This window comes from Octopus sinensis, linkage group LG22 (genome assembly GCF_006345805.1).
Source record: "Octopus sinensis linkage group LG22, ASM634580v1, whole genome shotgun sequence".
Lineage (NCBI taxonomy): Eukaryota > Metazoa > Mollusca > Cephalopoda > Octopoda > Octopodidae > Octopus > Octopus sinensis.
The window spans coordinates 19114591-19131577 of record NC_043018.1 but is presented as its reverse complement, the minus strand read 5'-3'; the positions used below and the strand labels follow the sequence as shown (position 1 = coordinate 19131577).

Sequence of the window (16987 nt, the reverse complement as noted above, 5' to 3'; positions counted from 1 at the left end):
AGTAAAACACACACACATACACACAGAAGATGCCATTTACTTTATTAATTGATCAATTTAATTAAAGTATCAAAGGCTTTCATCCCATGATTTTCATCTTTCCAATGGTCCCCCTGCAACTGTCTTTCAAACCTTTTAATGTCTTGTATCATCATCATCATCATCATCATCGTTTAAAGTCCTTTTCCGCGCTAGCACGGGTGGGACGGTTTTCGACCGGGGTCTGGGGAGCTAGGGACTGCCCCAGGCTCCAGTCTAGTCTGGCAGTGTTTCTACAGCTGGATGCCCTTCCTAACGCCAACCACTCCGCGATGTAATGGGTGTGTTTTACGTGCCACCTGCACAGGTGCCCGAGGGGTCTGGCATCGGCCACGTTCGGATGGTGCTTTTTATGTGGGGTGGGGGCAGAAATATCGGTGAGCAACCAGTGGTAGGGTTGGTTCAGATAAATGATTACAGGTTCTAGGCAAGTAGAACGTTAGGATATCAAGAGAGGGTACGCATTGTTGAAATAGCGTATTGAAGAGGGGGTTTCCAAGAGTAGACACCTATAATGGTGGTGGGAGAAGGCGACATCCGTTATAGAGGAGCAAAAATATAGAGATATCCGGTATTTGGTGGGGGGGTGGCAAGGGGGGGTGCACCGGGAATATGACGGTTTGGCTTAAAAATGCTCTTAGCAAGGAAGAGGGGGGATTGGCTATATATATTTAGGTTGTACCCTCTGTGTATGTCTATATGCACACACACACACACATTTACACATGGATATACAAACACACATATATACAATAACTGACAGAAAAACAAAAACCCAAGCCTTGTTACCAACTGAGTTGACAAAGCAATATACAATAACAAGGCGGCGAGCTGGCAGAGTGGTTAGCACGCTGGGCGAAATACGTAGCCGTACTTTGTCTGCCGCTACGTTCTGAGTTCAAATTCCGCCGAGGTTGACTTTGCCTTTCATCCTTTCAGGGTCTAAATTAAGTACCAGTTACGCACTGGGTCTCGATGTAATCGACTTAATCCGTTTGTCTGTCCTTGTTTTCCCTCTGTGTTTACCCCTTGTGGGTAGTAAAGAAATAGTATCTCGTCAGTCTTTACGTTCTGAGTTCAAATTCCGTCGAGTTGACTTTGCCTTTCAATCCTTTCAGGGTCGATAAATTAAGTACCAGTTACGCACTGGGCTCGATGTATTCGACTTAATCCGTTGGTCTGTCCTTGTTTGCCCCTCTGTGTTTAGCCCTGTGGGTAGTAAAGAAATAGGTATCTCGTCAGTCTTTACGTTCTGAGTTCAAATTCCTCCGAGGTGGACTTTGCCTTTCATCATTCTTTCAGGGTCGATAAATTAAGTACCAGTTACGCACTGGGCTCGATGTAATCGACTTAATCCGTTTGTCTGTCCTTGTTTGTCCCCTCTATGTTTAGCCCCTTGTGGGTAGTAAAGAAATAGGTATCTCGTCAGTCTTTACGTTCTGAGTTCAAATTCCGCCGAGGTTGACTTTGCCTTTCATCCTTTCAGGGACGATAAATTAAGTACCAGTTACGCACTGGGCTCGATGTAATCGACTTAATCCGTTTGTCTGTCCTTGTTTGTCCTCTCTGTGTTTAGCCCCTTGTGGGTAGTAAAGAAATAAATATACAATAACAAAATTCTGTGTGTGTGTGTGTGTGAGTAAAGTGAATGCAAACAAAACACACACACACACACACACATAGATGCTCTGTAATACGTGGCCAACATTATAAACACAGCAGCAGCAACACCCTAATTACAATTATATACACTCACATGCAGAGAAATGTAATACAAAGACGTTTGAATAAATATAAATGATAGACAGCAAAGATTATCGGGAGGGCTCTAAGCACTTGAAACACTGCTGAAAACTTGTGGATACCTAAGGTTACAAGTAGTAACCTGCTACCCACATAAATCCTACCAGGAATAAGACCGAACCGGGGTCAAACCAAATAATAATAAAAAGAACACTCGGAGAGCGCAAACCTCTGCCAAGGCAACACCAATGTCCTCTCAATAATTGACTGGAGATGATTTTTAAGGTGAGAATATCCGAGATAAACTCGACTGCTCTCAAATATTAAGTAAAAAACAGGAAAAATAATCCAGAATCCTTGTCCAGTACCGGATTGATCCCAAAATCTAATCAGTTCATGTCTGTCATGAGGCCAAACATCCCTGAAAGTTTCATCTGAATCCATCCAGCGGTGCCTGAGGCATCTTGTCTTGTCCATGGACAAACAAGCAAACAAACACAACTGAAAATAATACCCCTGTTTTTGCTAAGGTGGAGGTAGTAATCCTTTTTACTAAAGGTACAAGGTCTGAAATTTCAGTGGAAGAGGCAAGCTGATGACATCAACCCAGTGCTCACCTGTTACTTATTTCATCAACCCTGAAAGGATGAAAGGCAAAGGTAGCCTCAGGAGGATTTGAAACTTAGCACTAAAATTTGTCCAATAGCTAATGATTTTGCCAGCCCACTACACGGAATCATCCAGCTCATTGCTTTAATAATAATATCCTTTCTTCTAAAGGCACAAGGCCTGAAAATTTGGAAAGGGACTGTCGATGTAAACATCCCCGTACTCAAATGGTACTTAGTTTAATCACCTCGAAAGGATGAAAGCCAAGGTAGCCTCAGGAGGATTTGAAACTTAGCACTAAACATTTTGTCCAATATGCTAATGATTTTGCCATCCCACTACACACGGAATCATCCAGCTCATTGCTTTAATAATATAATCCTTTCTTCTAAAGGCACAAGGCTTGAAAATTTGGGGGAAGGACTGGTCGATGAATCACCCCAGTACTCAAATGGTACTTAGTTTATCAACCTCGAAAGGATGAAAGGCAAAGGTAGCCTCAGGAGGATTTGAAACTTAGCACTAAACATTTTGTCCAATATGCTAATGATTTTGCCAGCCCACTACACGGAATCATCCAGCTCATTGCTTTAATAATAATAATCCTTTCTTCTAAAGGCACAAGGCTTGAAAATTTGGGGGAAGGGACTGGTCGATGTAATCATCCCCAGTACTCAAATGGTACTTAGTTTATCAACCTCGAAAGGATGAAAGGCAAAGGTAGCCTCAGGAGGATTTGAAACTTAGCACTAAACATTTTGTCCAATATGCTAATGATTTTGCCAGCCCACTACACGGAATCATCCAGCTCATTGCTTTAATAATAATAATCCTTTCTTCTAAAGGCACAAGGCTTGAAAATTTGGGGGAAGGGACTGGTCGATGTAATCATCCCCAGTACTCAAATGGTACTTAGTTTATCAACCTCGAAAGGATGAAAGCAAAGGTAGCCTCAGGAGGATTTGAACTTAGCACTAAACATTTTGTCCAATGCTAATGATTTTGCCAGCCCACTACACAGAATCATCCAGCTCATTGCTTTAATAATAATAATCCTTTCTTCTAAAGGCACAAGGCTTGAAAATTTGGGGGAAGGGACTGGTCGATGTAATCATCCCCAGTACTCAAATGGTACTTAGTTATCAACCTCGAAAGGATGAAAGGCAAAGGTAGCCTCAGGAGGATTTGAAACTTAGCACTAAACATTTTGTCCAATATGCTAATGATTTTGCCAGCCCACTACACAGAATCATCCAGCTCATTGCTTTAATAATAATAATCCTTTCTTCTAAAGGCACAAGGCTTGAAAATTTGGGGGAAGGGACTGGTCGATGTAATCATCCCCAGTACTCAAATGGTACTTAGTTTATCAACCTCGAAAGGATGAAAGGCAAAGGTAGCCTCAGTAGATTTGAAACTTAGCACTAAACATTTTGTCCAATATGCTAATGATTTTGCCAGCCCCACACAACAAATCATCCAGCTCATTGCTTTAATAATAATAATCTTTCTTTCTTCTAAAGGCACAATGCTTGAAAATTTGGGGGAAGGGACTGGTCGATGTAATCATCCCCAGTACTCAACTGGTACTTAGTTTATCGACCTCGAAAGGATGAAAGGCAAAGTTGACTGTGGCGGAAGAACAGAAGGGAAGAATTAGATTTGAAAAGAATAGCATGGCACCATAGGCTGCTGGTAACAAGCCTACTGTGTATGCAAAGCACCAGGAGTTCAAACAAAACCTGAGTTTAAAAGAATAATAATAACAATAATTTCTAATATAGGTGCTTGGCCCCCAAACTTAATGATGAGGCTGTAGCCAATTCAATCAACTCTAGTTTAACAACCACAGAAGAGATAAAGAGTGTTGAAAGGAAGTATAAGGAATTGAACTCATAATAACCATTTCTAACATAGGCACACATCCATAAAATTTGGTAGGAGTGGTTAACCATTTATTTATACATTGACTGCAGTACTTGAGTAATACTTTATTTTATTGACTCCAGGGAGATGACAGGCAAAGCTGACGTTGGCAGGACATGAACTCAGAAAGTAAAGAACCAGAACAAACACCACAACAACGTTGAGGGGAAATCACACCCCCCGGGGTGGGGGGGGCAGAAAGTTCCAAGGTAGCACTGAAGGAAAGTGGGGCAATAAAAGGGTAGCAATTCATGTAAAAACTGGGGCAATAAAGGGGTGGCGATTCATGTAAAGACCACAAAATAATGGGTTCGTTAGGTTAAGGTTTATTTGTGAAATACAGTTGCTCTGACTTTACTTTGGAAAGAGGTCTATGGTTGTGATGGTTGGTTGGGATAGGGGCACTAGGAATGTGGCCTGGGTGTTAAGGGGACAGCAGCCCGAAAAAGTTTTGGGAGCCACTGGTTTACTGTACTGCAGAACTCCTCCAGCCCTTGCCAGACAGGAAATAAAGAAACTGCGACAGAAACACACTAAAGGTTAAGACAACGAAGCAAGTAAATATATTGATCTCTTTAATCAATATCATCATCATCATCATCATGATAAAGTCTATTTAATATTAAGATAATATTAAGACTATTGATTAGAGAAAATTGCTTGATTCATCGTCATCCCTAGAGTAAAAGAAATTCAAAAAAATATTTAGAAATATTGAAATTATATAAATTTCCACCAACCCAATATCCTACCACACAACTTTTAAACTTTTAATGATTTTATTTAACCTTTAGCTGCTGGCTAAGTAACATTATATAATGATTCCGTATAAGATCTGATACAAAGAAGAACGGACAGTTTAGTTTGGCTGCAGACAACGTATCTGGTGTCAGTGGCAAGATAAAATATACCCAGTCGATATTATAAGAAAGAGACAACAACAACAAAATTGGCTGGGTTTCTGTAGCTGTGTGTGTGTATGTGTGTTCCAGATCAAATGGACCAAAACGAGACACTATGAAACTCACCCAAGCCATCCCAACTTGGAAAAACTCAGACACAAGATGATGATGAAGAGATAATCTCGTGTGCCAAAAATACCATTTTTAAAATCTATTCTTGTAGTTTTAATTAGTGACTAGTTGAATTTGCCGGCTCATGAAAACTGCCGTCACATTAAGTCAACAATCAAGGTGAATGACAGCGGTGTATCTAAACTTGTGTTAGTGGGCCACACTATTAACATATTCGTAATGAGATGAATAAATATGAAGTGGTTATTGGTTAAGTAATACACATCAACAGTGTTTGGCAAGGACGGAGAGCACAGAAACAACCCATTTGCTCAACAACAACCTTCATTTTGTTGTGTGTCTATGTGTCCAAAGATATATATTATTATCATCATCATCATTATTATTATTATTATTAAGGTGGCAAGCTGGCAGAAATGTTAGCACGCCGGACAAAATGCTTAGTGGTATTTCATCTGCCGCTACGTTCTGAGTTCAAATTCTGCCAAGGTCAACTTTGCCTTTCATCTTTTCGGGGTCGATTAAATAAGTACCAGTTACGCACTGGGGTTGATATAATCGACTTAATCCATTTATCTGTCCTTGTTTGTCCTCTCTGGGTTTAGCCCCTTGTGGATAGTAAAGAAATAGGTATTTTGTTCACCATTACATTCTGAGTTCAAATTCTGCTGAGGTCGACTTTGCCTTTCATCCTTTCAGGGTTCATAAGTGAAGAACCAGTCAAATACTAGGGGGGCAATGTAATCGACTAGTCTCCTCCCCAAAAATTTCAGGCCTTGTGCCTTTAGTAGAAAGGAGTATTAGTCTTATCATTGAAGTAATAAAGAATAAATAAATTGTAATAAAATCAACAAAACAAAAATTAAAAGAGTGTGTGTGTGCGTGTGTGTGTGTATGTGTGTAAATTAGTTTCAGTAAAGTTTAAGGCCTTATTCAAAAATGCTTAAGAATTTTGCTGGGGAGTGGGGTCTGATAAAGACTCAGCTGTGGGGAACCATTGTAATGAGAGACTCACATCTGATGGTAATAAGGCCATTTACCTGCTGGGATTAACCATTCTGTCTGTTTCCCTGCTAACAAGAAATTTAGTCGTCAGCAGAGAGGAATTCCCACTGACACCCAGTTTTTAAATCCTCTATTGGAGGACTGTAATAAATAAAAGAGGGGACTGAGAACAGACCCCCCCCCAGCAAACTCCTATTTCCACACTGAATTCATTACTATACTCATAACTGACAGCACCCCTCTTCACAACTTGAACAGTTCTCAACCCCTAGCTTCTATGGTGACCACCAAATCAGAGAGCAAGGAACTCTGTCAGAAATTTCCTCCAGCCTGACAAATGCCAAGAACAGTGGTTCATTTTTGGCTAAATGCTTCTCCTGCAGTTGTCTTCCTAGAAAGAGGCCATTATCAATGCATCTTCCTGGCGCATACCTGAACTCCATCCCATCGAGTCTCACATTTTTATCCTAATTAACTGAGTTGTAACTCTTTCTGTAACTTTCAAGAAATAGTCCAGCAACTTGATCTCTGAAATTGCTTCTCTCTAAGACATCTTTACCCTTGTAACAGTTGACTAAAATGTTGCTACACCAGTTGTTGGGTACCACACCTTCCTGTATGACCTAACTGATCATCATCATCATCATCATCGTTTAACCAGGCTCCAATCTTGATCTGGCAGAGTTTCTACAGCTGGATGCCCTTCCTAACGCCAAAGGTGTTTATTAATGATGATCTGATTAAAGCAGAAAGCTTGAACATGGATAAAATAATTAAAGTGACATTCCAATGTCATTTAGAAACACCAGCTAAATTGTATCAGGATTAATTGATAGGGAGCAGCAGTGGAGACATGATGTAATTGATATTGCATTAAAGCTTTCATTAGAGAATGGTAAGAATTAAGGGAAAAAAATACACAACTTATAAATATATTTTAAATATGGGGTCTTGGTATACTAGTGGTTTTATGAGGAGAAAGTAATTACTGTAATAAAAGTTAATAACATTAGATTGTTGGGCCTTGCAAAAACTTTTGAATGAAGAAGATGAAAGCATATCCTGTAATTCTTTGTCTAATGGGAGTTGTGCGACTTCCAAGTTACAGAGATTAGCTGGAGCACAAAATCAACTCCAAGACAGGAAATTAATGCCCAGGAATTGATATGTTTAAATGTTTACATGTAATTAACTGAACTGTATTCAATCTACCTTGGCATGTGAAAGTGAGAGGACAACAGGTAAGAAGCATATTCACAATGGACACCAATAAGCATTCTGTTCTATCAGCAAATTCCATCCAAATTCATACTCTTTTACTTGTTTCAGTCATTCACTGCGGTCATGGTGGAGCACCGCCTTTAGTCGAGCAAATTGACCCCAGGACTTATTCTTTGTAAGCCTAGTACTTATTCTATCCGTCTCTTTTGCCGAACTGCTAAGTTACAGGGGACGTAAACATACCACCATTGGTTGTCAAGCGATGTTGGGGGACAAACACAGACACACACATATATACGATGGGCTTCTTTCTGTTTCCGTCTACCAAATCCACTCACAAGGCTTTGGTCAACCCGAAGCTATAGTAGAAGACACTTGCCCAAGGTGTCACGCAGTGGAACTGAACCCGGAACCATGCGGTTGGTAAGCAAGCTACTTACCACACAGCCACTCCAGCGCCTATTATATTTTTATGGTTTTTATACAAGACTAACTACATTTCAGTTAGTTTCTAATAAGAGTGGGAAAATTAAAAATAGAAAAAGTTACAAGACTAAGAATTAAATTAAACAAAGTCAGTGTATTTCAGACAATGGGTTAAATTCTATTTTGCAGTTATTTACAACCAAAGACATTCACAGATTGTTCAGAATACTTTTGCTATTTAATATATATTCCACTTCATTAAATATTAATACTCCATATGTATACTAAGGACAATGAAAATGTTTGGAGATTGACCAAATTTATTTCCAGTCTCAGTGAAGAAGGACAATTCTGTGAGAACATCAATATGTCACTAGAATTAGCCTCTACCATCCCCAATTCTCTCTCTCTCACAATAAATATTTTGCTTCCAATATTCAATTTCGATAGGTGGATGCCTCCTAACTTTGACCTGGAAATAAGAATGGAACAGTGGGTTTTTTGGTATAAAAGGCGCAGGAGTGGCTGTGTGGTAAGTAGCTTGCTAACCAACCACATGGTTCCGGGTTCAGTCCCACTGCGTGGCATCTTGGGCAAGTGTCTTCTGCTATAGCCCCAGGCCGACCAATGCCTTGTGAGTGGATTTGGTAGACGGAAACTGAAAGAAGCCTGTCGTATATATGTATATATATATATATGTATGTGTTTGTGTGTCTGTGTTTGTCCCCCTAGCATTGCTTGACAATCGATGCTGGTATGTTTACATCCCCGTCACTTAGCGGTTCGGCAAAAGAGACCGATAGAATAAGTACTGGGCTTACAAAGAATAAGTCCCGGGGTCAATTTGCTCGACTAAAGGCGGTGCTCCAGCATGGCCGCAGTCAAATGACTGAAACAAGTAAGTAAAGAGTAAGAGTTAAATAAAGCTGTGTCTCAATTGAGGGCACAGCAGAGTAGCACTAAGAGTACTTTTCAACTAAAACGGTCGGCATTTTCAACCTTTCTTCATAACTATGGTAACCACTGTCTGCATTGATGGGAAGCTGAGATGTATTCTGTGTCATTTAATAATGAAGGAGAGTTTTGTGTGTGTGTGTGTGTGTGTGTGTGTAGGAAAAAGAGAGAGAAAGAGACCCATTTCTTTATACTGTTATCAGTCAACTAGTTAACCAATCAATTGTTTGATGAATCAATTAGTTCATCTGAGTTGTTTTGTCACAGCTTCTGAGCTTATCTCATGATGTGACCTCATTTTCTCTGCCCTGTGCTAATGTCCATGTTAGTTTCACAAACCCGATTAATCTGTCTCTGCTTCACTATTTCACTATTTATAGTTTATAATGATTAGGGAGAGAGAAAGTGGTGTGTGTGTGGTGTGTGTGTGTGTGTGTGTGTGTGTGCATGCGCATGCATTAGTTCGTTATATTTTGTGGCTAGCATTGATGTGCATAGTTTGTGCATGTGTGTGTGTGTGTGTGTTGTTCATATGATAGCTTGTTGTTTATTCCTGTATATCACCGCTTAATGGTTAGCAAGTGTAAGGTGGAAGTTGGACATTTCAACCATTTGGCTTTACTTTCAACACAAATATTTATCTTACCAAAGTATACAAAGTCATCCACACGCTGATGAAAGCGGAGTCATTACTTTGTTCACACTTTCTGCTGAGGTCGTTCTAAATCTCTAATCAATGTACTTCTTGTTTTTACTTGTCTTAATGTTGAGTTATGCAGGTACATTAATAAGATTTTTACATCAAGATTGTTTATCGAGCTGTCATGTTTCTCTTTGCATGTTGGTACAGTACTGATGCTGGATTTTATTTTTGCACTCATACCAGTGTACCTCTATTCTTGCTACTATGTTGTGGGCCATTTCTCCATTGCAAGTTGTGGTTTCATCTTTCATGTCTCATACAGTACTGCACATTTCTAGTTTTTAAATGTATTTTTGAATTCAGTTTTCGTTTTAATGCAATTGTTATAGGTAATTTTTTTCTAAACGGGTGTCCTACCAGTAGATCTGTCTGCTTCTACAAGTACATAAATTTTCACCTCTAACACTTTCTCAAATATACCTGGTTTTCTTGAGGGTAGCATCATAAAGACTACACCTTGGAATTTATTTTTATACCATGAGCCTGTCTTGCCTACTTTCCTATTTTACCTGGTTTATTACATATCTTGTTCTGATACAGATGGCAGGTTCAATTAGTGACTGTATTATCAATGAAAGAAAGTATGTTAATTGTTGGAAAGGCTGATTCAGTAAAGTGGCCAAGTTTGTGAAACTAACAAACATTGCACATTAGCATGGTGAAGAGCAGATGTGGGCACATCATAACACCACAGGGTGTAATAAAAAAACTCTCACAAACCAATTAAATGATTAATCAAATAGTTGCTTAGTTAATTAGTTAACTGATTACAGTAAAATATACATGCGTTTCTATTGGCAAAATAACTCCTCAAAGAATATATATACATAAGCAAGAAAGTATCCATCTCAACGGCATGTCATCATCATCATCACTTTGGAAAATGCATGAATCTTGGCACCTTGGGCAAGTGTCTTCTACTATAGCCTCGGTAGATGGAAACTGAAAGAAGCCTGTCGTATATATGTATATATATATATATATATATATATATATATATATATATATATATATATATGCGTGTGTGTGTTTGTGTGTGTCTATGTTTGTCCCCCTAGCATTGCTTGACAACCGATGCTGGTGTGTTTATGTCCCCGTTACTTAGCGGTTCGGCAAAAGAGACCGATAGAATAAGTACTGGGCTTACAAAAGAATAAGTCTCGGGGACGAATTGCTCGATTAAAGGCGGTGCTCCAGCATGGCCGCAGTCAAAATGACTGAAACAAGTAAAAAACAGAAAAGAAAGAGAGTGGTTCTGTCATCAAAATAGGAGAGTCTAAGTTTGGGTAAGGCATTGTTCTGCCCTTATCCAACAAGTCTCTTTAATGTAATACCACTCAATGCTTCACCCTCACAACTCCATTTTAATATGAAGACAGCGAGCTGATAGAATCGTTGGCACGCCGGGAAAAATGCTTGGTGGCATTTCGTCTGTCTTAACATTCTGAGTTCAAATTCTGGCATGGTTGACTTTGCCTCTCATCCTTTCATGGTTAACAAAACAAGTACCTGTTGAGCACTAGGGTCGATGTAATTGACTTGCCCCCTTCCTAAAAATTACAGGCCTTGTGCCAAAATTTGAAATTTATATATATACATATATATACAATTTCCTCTATTTACATAATATTGAGGTTCCTTTCTTTCTTTTGTTATCTTACCGTTTTACCAATATATTACTAGATACCTCCTTATGTATGTATGTATGTGAAACCCTATTCGCTAACAATAACTCATTGAATACTGAATTCATATCGAATATTCAGAATGAAAACCATCATTTATCAATCTCAGGAAGCAAACAACAGTAATCCACTCAAATTCTTCCCAACAAACCTGAGTCAATTATCCTCCCTCCCTCTCTCTCTCGCGCTCTCTCTCTCTCCACATAAGCATGGGGCTAAGGAGAGATCAATCACTTCAAATTTAACACCCACTAACTCTTTCCCTGTCCAAAGTATTTCCATAAGTTTGTCCTTAAACATCCATGCTTGCTTTCAGATATTTCGTCAGCCTGTGCTTCATATCTTCCGAGTGATATAAAGCTTTCCTTTCATAAATCCTAAGTTATTCAGGCGGGTGAAAAAAAAACTGGGTATACTTATCAGATATGATGCATAGAAGCCAGGGAAATATGATTTGTATATCACATGTGATATGCAGGACAGGCAAAAGTTTTGAGTGTGAAACACATTTTTGTAAGACCTCAACCACAAGATGAATTTAATCTAATGACATCATTGTTAAAATAATTGAGCCGGAGAATAACTAAAATCAAATAACTTAATTAAAAACAGCAGTAATTTCTCTCATGAAATGGCAAAAAAAAAAAAAAAAAAAAAAAAAAAAGAATGGCATTCTTTAAAAGGGTGAACAAATGTCAACTTGATAAACAATTATTATAACAAATAAATAATAGAGTAATTTCTGGGGTAAAAACACATGCGGGAGAACATAGACGGAAAAAATAAAAGAAAGCAAACAAACCAACAAAGGTAGGCATTCTCAACAAATAACTTGAAACATTATTTGTATAATTATTATTATCAAATAACATAAAAATACAGAACAATGTGAATATACTCAAAACAGTGCAAAAACAAAGGTAAAAAAATATATAAAAGAAAAATTGTTGTAAATTAAAATTAAAATATTTCAAATCAAAATGAAATTCCCCACTGAAAGATTTTAATTTTTTATTTTTTTTTTTTTTTGCTTCTGTTTTAAATTATTTTTTTTTTCAAAAAAAAAAAAAAAAAAAGCTCCAGATAAAAGTGATATTCAGTGAACTCGTTAAGCCAGATAGTTAGGCAATAGTGGTAATAATAATAATTAACTGGTGCATCAACTAAGAGCCAGTGATATTAGTTTTTAGTAGGTTGTTTGTTAGAAGAGTAAAGAGAGCAACTGAATGACCAGCCAAACCAATGCTATTAACGAGTGTGTGTGTGAGTGTGTGTAGGAGTTTTAACGAGGAGCAAGTTTTACCGGCTGGGTGTTGTTCTTATCAGCGAAAGGGTTGAAATCATCCAGAGTGCCTTGGGTGCCACTGGTTGCCTGTCTGACGGAGGGATCCTGGAAACAGATAAACAGTCGCGTCAAGTAATGGAATCACCATGCATCCTTGCATCAGTGGAGGGCAGAGATATTAGCTGAAGACGGTGGAATAGAGAGATACAGACATGTGCATGGAAGAAAAGGAGGAGAGAGAGAGAAAGGAACAAGTAAAGGGCAGAGTAAAAGAGAGACTGGATCTGGGAGCGGATGAATGAGAGAGAGATAAGTTGAACCAAATGTTATTGTAGGAATAAAATGTGGCATTTGAAAACAGAAGTAAATACAACCTAAAGTAAACTCTGTGAAGAGAGTGTGTATGTATATATATATATATATATCATCATCATCATCATTTAGCGACCGTTTTCCATGCTAGCATGGGTTGGACGGTTCAACTGGGGTCTGTGAAGCCAGAAGGCTGCATCAGGCCCAGTCTGATCTGGCAGTGTTTCTACGGCTGGATGCCCTTCCTAACGCCAACCACTCCACGAGTGTAGTGGGTGCTTTTTACGTGCCACCCGCACAGGTGCCAGACGAGGCCGGCAAACAGCCACGAACGGATGGTGCTTTTACGTGCTACCGGCACGGGGGCCAGGCGAGGCTGGCAAGGGACACGAACGGATGGTGCTTTTACGTGCCACCGGCACGGAGGCCAGTCGGGGTGGCGCTGGCAACGGCCACGAACGGATGGTGCTTTTTACGTGCCACTTTAAAATCTAAAATCTAAGATGGAGAAAGAGAGAGTGAGATGAAGTAGACCTAACTGAAATGGTTCTTTCCAACCTCAGTAACAAAAGTTTCTATTCTAACTTCCTATTTTAACAGCGAAGTGCAGTAAGGGCAGGCAAAAAAAAAAACTATCCCTTTATGTTAACATGAAAAATAGATGTAGACAACGTGTGTGTGTTTGTGTGTGTGTGTGTGTATGAGAGAGAAAAAGAGAGATTGTGGAGATGTTGATCGCAATACATATGTGTTGCAATTGTTCCATCAACAGCACAGATTCATTGATAATGGAAAATGGTGGAGTATTCCACAGACACAAAGCCATAGTCAAATCTTGAGGCAGGCTCAGCATGATTTTGTGTGACATGGCTGAGCCTTACTAATCCTTTTCCAAATACACTTTCATACCTGAGGTCAACGCAAGACCATGGGACAAGAAGATACTTCTCCATTCATTATGCACTTCTGCATACTGGAAGAAAAGCAGGCACCGAAAGGCAAGCTTATTAACCAGATGCATGCCTCTCCCTCTCTCCCTACATATATCTTTATATACATATATATATATTGTGTGTGTGTGATATGATATGTAAATATCGAACAATGAAAATGAGTGCTCAACACCACATTGGTGGACAAAGATTCTTTATTTGTGTATTAAGGCTACCATTGGTTTCACGTTAAGGAATGCCTCAACAATTTTCAAGTGCATCACATGGAAACATTGGCATTCATCTCCATTTTGGATAAAGACATATATGATAATATATGAAGTGTATGTGTGCTTTCCAACCATTTTTCCCATACCAATATTGAGTGGACAGGTAGGGAAAACAGTAACAACACACATACCATGCTCTTCATGATATTGTGTGGGTGTTTTGCTTACAAATGAGTCTTCTTTGTATTCACATGTATGTATGTGTGTGAGAGTACTTCTTTCATATATATATATATATATATATATATATATATATATATTATATATATATATATATATATATATATATATATATATAAACGTATAAAGCTTTGTTTCTGTGCCTGCATATCTTTATGTGGATATGATGTATTTACATGCTATGTTACAGTAGATATACATGTTTAACCCCAGGCCAGCCAGTACCAATGGAGCAGAACTATGATCAACGGCTTCTACCCTTGACTATCATGTATTTTTTTTTTTTTTTTTTCAAAGAATAAATGTAGAATTGCATTATTCAACATGTCTTTTCTTATTTTCGAGAAGGAAGGGTGAGTGATTTGAAGAAGATTTGACTGCTATTACTAGCATGTCAAGCAACAGCGCAGTCCCCTTCATTGCCTCGTGAATGTGTGTGTGTGTGTGCATATCCATGTGATGTGTTGCAATGAAGTAGGAAATGTACTAATACATAAAGTCTCATGTTACTATCGTTTATTCAATAATTATGAGTGAGAGGGGAAGAGAGAGAGAGAGGGAGAGAGAGAATCACAACAGAGACATACCGATGTAAATGAAATGGAGTGGGAGGTGATGTGGTCGGGGGTAGCAGTGAGAGTTATAAAATTGTAAAATGAAGAATGAAAAGACTTTCAAAGAAATTCCAGTTATCTCAATGGATTCGGATTCGACAAAATTAATCATTTTCCACTGAAACAAAATATTTCCGAAGAAATAGTGACAGGTTTAGAAACCCCCTACAAGAGTCTGGCATTTAAGAAATAGCAGCCAACTTCTAGATCTGACCTTAACGGTCACAAAGTCAAAATTGGAAATTACTAAATGGTCACTGTTTATAGAGGAAGCAACTTTTAGTCTTGGCCTATTTTGGTGGAGGTGACCACCTCCACCCCACCACCATGTAACATTACAACATTTCAAATGCTGAAACAGAATCTCTAGACTTGAAAAGAACACATAAATAAATGAGCTAAGGGGAAGTAACTGAAGTGGGACAATGGCATATAATTTAAAGCCACTACTTACTGAATAATGAAAGCAAAATCTCTCAAATCAATTAAATTTCCCTCTTAGTAGGAGAAAGAAAACAAAGAAGTGGCAGAAATAATTGATTAGGAACTGTCAAAGACATAATTTCAAGAATTTGACTACAGCTGTGTGGTTAAGAAGTTAGCTTCAGAAACGCATTTCTCAGGTTCAGTCTAGTTGTACAGTGCCAAGAACTCAGGGGCAACCAATGCCTTATAAGCGAATTTGTAGATGAAAACTGAAAGAAGCCCACTATATATATATATTTCTTTATTGCCCACAAGGGGCTAAACATAGAGGGAACAAACAAGGACAGACAAAGGGATTAAGTCGATTACATCAACCTCAGTGCGTAACTGGTACTTTATTTATCGACCCCGAAAGGATGAAAGGCAAAGTCGACCTTGGCGGAATTTGAACTCAGAACGTAACGGCAGATGAAATACTGCCAAGCATTTCGCCCGGCATGCTAACGTTTCTGCCAGCTCGCCGCCTAAAGCCCACTATATATAAGTATTTGTCACCATTAACTGACCACTTGAAAAAAAAGTGTCGGTTTGTTTATGATTCTGTAACTTAGTGGTTTGGCAATAAGAAACAGACAGAACTAAGTGTCAGGTTAAGAGCAAGTACTGGGATCAATTTGATAGACGAAACCCTACAAGGTGTTGCTCCACCAAGGTTGCAGTCCAATGACTGAAACAAGTAAAATGACAAAAGAATTTCTCCAAATACATTTACGCGCTTAGAAACAAATCTGATCTTTGTCTGCCAGAAAGCAGATGCAGGCAGGTTTGAGATTCTGAAACTCATTACTTTAACAAGATTTACACAAACGAATCCCATTGTCAGCACATAATTTTATTTTATGAAATTAATTCTTAATTTCTGAAAATCATTGCCCCCTTTTCTTTAACAGTCAATAACAATATCCACTAGATTTTTGTTTTCTTTCTCCAACAAAAAGGGAAAATTACGGTTAATTGAGAATTATTTGAGTACGTCATTCAATACATAACTCTTTCAACTTCTTCAAGTTCTTGCCATCTACTTCAATTCTACAAATTTAACTCACTTTCTAAGTGTTTATGTGTGTGGCTGTGCAGTAACTGGGTGTGTATTGTGTATAACCTCCAGTGTTTCAAGCTAGGCGCAGGGAAAACCTCAAGCCAGCTGAAATTAATACTAATTGATATACTAAACGACCACACACAATAATTTACTGTCTCATTATGATTTAAGAAATAACAGAAATTAAATTAACTAATGCTGTTTGTAGAGAGCTACAGCTATTTTAACGAGGGATTTTAACGAGGGATTAGGAGGAAAACAAACAAAAAACAATGCAATCTTAGTCCAGATGTTATCAAAGTCTATGATTTCCTGGAAACATCATCATCATCATCATCATCATCATCATTTCGCGTCCGTTTTCCATGCTAGCATGGGTTGGACGGTTCAACTGGGGTCTGTGAAGCCAGAAGGCTGCACCAGGCCCAGTCTGATCTGGCAGTGTTTCTACGGCTGGATGCCCTTCCTAACGCCAACCACTCCGTGAGTGTAGTGGGTGCT

At 38.7% G+C, this 16987-nt stretch overlaps 1 protein-coding gene across 3 annotated transcripts in view; it reads right to left on the bottom strand.

Annotated features, from left to right (window-relative positions):
* LOC115223216 (secretory carrier-associated membrane protein 1) overlaps window positions 1–16987 on the bottom strand; it is a 117449-nt gene that overhangs the window by 48245 nt on the left and 52217 nt on the right. For 2 of the 3 annotated variants that reach the window (XM_029793694.2, XM_029793693.2), the window contains exon 2: window positions 12649–12735. The exons of the other annotated variant lie outside the window; for it this stretch is intronic. In XM_029793694.2, coding sequence (XP_029649554.1) covers window positions 12649–12735 — 87 coding nt within the window. The remainder of the gene's footprint in view (window positions 1–12648; window positions 12736–16987) is intronic. 3 annotated transcript variants of the gene reach the window in all.